The sequence below is a fragment of the Loa loa genome (assembly GCF_000183805.2).
Source record: "Loa loa unplaced genomic scaffold supercont3.54, whole genome shotgun sequence".
NCBI lineage: Eukaryota > Metazoa > Nematoda > Chromadorea > Rhabditida > Onchocercidae > Loa > Loa loa.
This window is the reverse complement of record NW_018108234.1, coordinates 202,979-207,882: the sequence shown is the minus strand read 5'-3', so window position 1 is coordinate 207,882 and position 4,904 is coordinate 202,979. Positions and strand designations below refer to the sequence as shown.

Genomic DNA, 4,904 nt, shown 5'->3' with positions numbered 1-4,904 from the left:
AATAATATAATAATAATAATAATAATAATAATAATAAATAATAATAATAATAATAATAATAATAATAATAATAATAATAATAATAATAATAATAATAATAATAATAATAATAATAATAATAGTAACAATAGTAATAATAATAAAATAACAATGATAATAATAGTAATAATAATCACCATCATCATCATCATCACCACCATCAATCATCATCATCATTATGTCATGAAATTCCTATGAAACAAAAAACGATCAAAAAATATTACACAAATATAAATATGATTAGGCTTCGTCCACTTCTTGCTTATTCATAATTTCATTTCATCATCTTGTTCCAAAAAAACTATTGTAATTTCATTATTGCAAAAATAATAACATGGAAAATTTGATTGTTCACTGAGATGAGATGTGCAAATTAGTTGGAATGTTTTTGATGACAAGAAGGAAAGAAATACAAGTTGACATTTGTTTTTCCTCTCCCCCTCATTTACTGTCAAATAGTATTCACTACTGTCAAATGATAATTGTTAAGCCTATTTAAACATTTCTATTCGGTCCTGAGAACTTTTTAATCTTTGAAAGATCTACAAATTTCATTACATTAGTAAAGAAATTATTGTTATTTCATTTCATTTTCAAAAGATTCCTGTAACATTCCATTGTTATCCATTTCGAGGTCATCAGGTTCAACTACCAATCAGGAATTTTCTCTTTTGCTCTTTTTTAGATCGTTTTCTCGGATGCTTTTAAATGTTTTTATTTTTGTTTTGCTAATACTTTTCGAATATTCTCGTAGATAAGCATGAAACATTTTAAATGTTTAATTCAAACGTTATGTCTATTTCGATGGCATGGAACCATTATTTATCTTACCTAACCAAGCCGCACGGTAGTCCGGAAAATGTTCACAGTACCAGATCATTGCTGATTCCTTAATTAATATTTCATTTAATTATATCTCATAGATTGTGAGGGAATATTTCTTGTTATAACAAGCGGCTTTGTCGTCTATTGATAGTTTTAAACATGCTAAGCTTTCCTTTTCTTTTTTCTTTTTTTATTTTGTCAAATTAGGATAGGATGGTACAGTTGGGAAGAAGAGAAGCAAGTATATTCCTAAATGAATTTTATTTATGTTTACATTTATTTCGGATGCGACTATCTCTGCGACTCGCAACCTTTACCTATCAAAAGTCGCAAACAAAAAAAAGTTTTCTGTTGCAGCTCTTCATTCAATGTTCGCTTTCTTATGCTTAAGAAATGTGCACGCATTTTTATCACATTATTAGTATCATAATATCTATGCTATCATATTATTAGCATCATAATATACATATGAGTATGTCGTAATATATGCATGCATATCGATAGTTGAATGTGTGTGTATGTGTCTGTATATGTATGTGTGTATGTGTGTGTGTGTGTGTGTGTGTATGTGTATGCATTTGTCTGTGCATGTATGTGTTGGAAAATGTATCAGACTATTTAAAATGCATTTAAATGAGACGGTGAGATGAGATGATTGTGTATGTTTGTAGCCATGGTTTGGAGCACGTTATACTTAAGAGTTTGCTTTATGACTAATATTACCTTTGGAAGAATCATTCGTTTTTGTTTAGTAATTTTCCTAATGATATGAAATTTCATTTTTTTTTTTTTATTTCATTATGGAATAAAATTAATCGAAATTCGAATTCATTAATATTGTGCAAATGGAAGCCTAACAAGTGCTTTCCTTTTTCTTTTTATTAATACGAAATTTTTTAAACTATTATTCAGTATTTCAATGATTCTCCGAATAATGAATGAATCCTTCCTTACATGCGCTATATGATAGATTCTTGATCCTTCTACTACAACTTCTTCAATATCCTATTTGATTATTCGTGGTTTCTTTTTCTTTTTTTTTTTTTTTTTTTTTTCCATGTTTCTTTATCAATTTGCTCGTAAACATATGCATCAAAAATGCTTTCCCTTATGTAATGTTTTATTTGATATGATTATGGTGCAAGCATCATTTTTGATTGCATTAAGTGATCATTTCTAACGGCGCATAAATATTGCCATTTTCTGGTACCGGTATATTTTTTGGGGGGGAGGGGGGGGGGGGACCAAAAAGGGAATGAGAAAAGCAGCAATTCTATTTCACTTTTTGATTTTATTATTCAATTGCCTAAAATATCTATCCATCTATCCAATTCTATTTGCAGAAAATTGCTTCTCTTCTCTGTAACCAAAATAGCTTAGCATCATGTTAAATGCTGCCTCTGATTTTGTTGGGTCTTTTTCTTATATGATAGAATATTATTACTACATAAATATACTTACTTATTAGTTCTTACTCTCTTTTACTTTCATTACTTTTTAGGAAATTTCCATCAAATTATCCATTTCTCTTTTCTTCCTCATCTTTTTAAGTTTCCTTCTTCAATCACAAGAATTTAATTGCCAGTGAAAAGCTATCTGTCCATCTCTTTCATGGGAAAAATATATAAAATATATGTTCAGTGGTAGCAACAAATACTTTCCTTTCTTCTTTTCTCTCTTTCTCTCTCTCTCTCTCTCTCTCTCTCTTGTGTTCGAGACCGTATCATATAATGAGGCAAAAATTAGATCACCTCAAATCTGAACTGAATAGACTGGACTGGAATTATTTTCAGATTTTTATTCCTAAAATGACGAATCAGGAATGATAGTACTCGCCTTCATGTCTTCCTTAAACTATAACTTAAAATTTATTAATTGCATTTCTTATCTTTCGAAGATCGACAAATGGATGATCTTAAAATATGGCATACTGGAATAATAATAACTCATTAGGATGGTTGTATCAAAATGATAAAGATTTTTCTGCCATTTCTAATATGTTGTAAGTTACTGTAACTGTAACTTGAACTTACTGTAGGTTAGTTTAGCTAAATGATTTCAATTATTGAAACCTTACTATAAAATGAATCATTTAAATACTGATATTTTCGTTAAGTCATGCTTGCTTGAGCTTATTCTACCACTAACTATTGCTGAATGATTGCAAATCTTTAGCCACGGTAATTCAGGGTAACGGGAAAAACATCCTATGTAGGACAGGAAGAACAGGCTGGATATCTTAGCCTGTCACGATGCAGCAGCAAGAGCAGCAGCAGAAGCAGTAATAGTAGCAGTAATAGCAGTATTAACAGTAGTAGTAGCAGCAGTAGTAGTAGTAGTAGCAGCAAATTCTCCATCCAATGTCATATGCGCGTGACATTATGGGATGCAATTATCAATATTGTTGAAGGGAAGTACATTAATTAAAGTAATTCAACTAAAAGTGAGTCGGAATCTATGCTTCTTTTAAATTATTTATTTCAATATTAAAATACTAATTTTTTTTTTTAAAGTGGGAAATGATGTTGGTAAGAGACACTAATGAAATAGCAGTTTATATTGCATTTGACAAATTATTTATTTAATGAAATTTAATTAAGATCATGTTATAACTATTTCTCGGGGTTGATGCATAACATTTACAATCATAATTCTCTCTCATACTTTTATCAATTTCATTAAGCTTATTTAACCCTCATTTTTTTCCGTTTTTTTTTTATGGATGCAAATTTAGATAATAATTCGTAAGGCATAACTTAAAAGAAATGGACTGCGAGGAAACAATTTTATTTTTTTTTTTATTCTTTCAAGATCATTAATCAATTCAATTAACACAGCATTTTACTTCTAACTATTTCAAAATTTTTCCATTTATTTCCAATCCTTTTTATTTGCTTTAATTTAAAAAAATATTCATTCTTTATCCAAAAAAAAAAATTCCCTTCTATAGCTCCACGGCATTTAGGATGTTAACCGGAAGGACAGGATGTGTTTTCCGGTTCTCTCATCATAACAGGAGCATGCCAATTTCCCATTCGAAACAGACAAATATTTAGTTCTACAAGCAGTTCCGTATTTAAGTAATTTGAATCTTTAAATAGATATTATTCAAACAATAAATGTTTAATGAAAATAACTCAGCCAAAAGAGGAACCCTTTGATCATTTGATCAAGGAAGAGCAGGAAATATTTGATCCTTTTTTAGTTGCCTTTTCGATTTTATATAAAGTGAAAGAGTAGGTTTAAGATTTTATTAGAAATAACTGGATCATATTAGTAATAATATTTCCATCCCTAACTGGAGAATATTTCAAAAGTTCATTAGCATTTCTTAGAAGCTAACTTATTGCAATTCTAATTCAAGAACCAAATAATCAATGATTTGATTATCATTCCTATCATTGTTACCGTTTAAATGTTCGCCTTTCTTTGCCGGGGAAAATAATACAGTGCATCAAAATATAATTATATTGGGAAAATATCATAATTGATTTGGAAGTATGGTATGATATGATATGATATGATATATGATATAGCAATTATGAAAACTATACAATTCCTTTTTCTTTTCTCTATGTATATTGGTAAAAAATCGTCTTTCTTTTCCTAATAACTGCCAAAACAATGTTTGGAATGAAAATTCATGATATAATTTCTGAATAGCTGAATGACATGCAATGATTGCTTGGAGATATGTCATGGATAATTCCACCTTGTATCTCCCATATTTCTAGCACCTTACCTTTTTTGCACTTTGTTTTTACTAGCTAATATAATTGAAATCAGTGTCACCAGTTATCGTAAATATTCAAAATCTTTTTCTTTTTTTGTTTTTTTTTTTTGTTTGGAACAATAAACTCCAAATAATCACGAATTATTACAGTCGCTAATGTGTAGTCACCGTAATGAATACGATAGAATTTTCTCATAAAGCCAATATTACAAGCAATGTTGTACGGTACACCTCAATACAAGTAGTTGATTACCTTTACTACGTGTTAACAAACGTTTTTTCCTTAGATTCTTCTTGTTGTAATAAG

At 29.0% G+C, this 4,904-nt stretch overlaps 1 protein-coding gene across 1 annotated transcript; it reads left to right on the top strand.

Moving 5' to 3' along the window:
* Positions 1-2,786: 2,786 nt before the first annotated feature.
* Positions 2,787-3,920, top strand: LOAG_05342 (hypothetical protein; the record flags this gene model as incomplete). The annotated part of the gene is made up of 3 exons (XM_003140879.1): positions 2,787-2,866; positions 3,054-3,278; positions 3,815-3,920. 3 exons carry the CDS (start codon positions 2,787-2,789, stop codon positions 3,918-3,920), a joined length of 411 nt encoding a protein of 136 aa, XP_003140927.1.
* Positions 3,921-4,904: the final 984 nt, after the last annotated feature.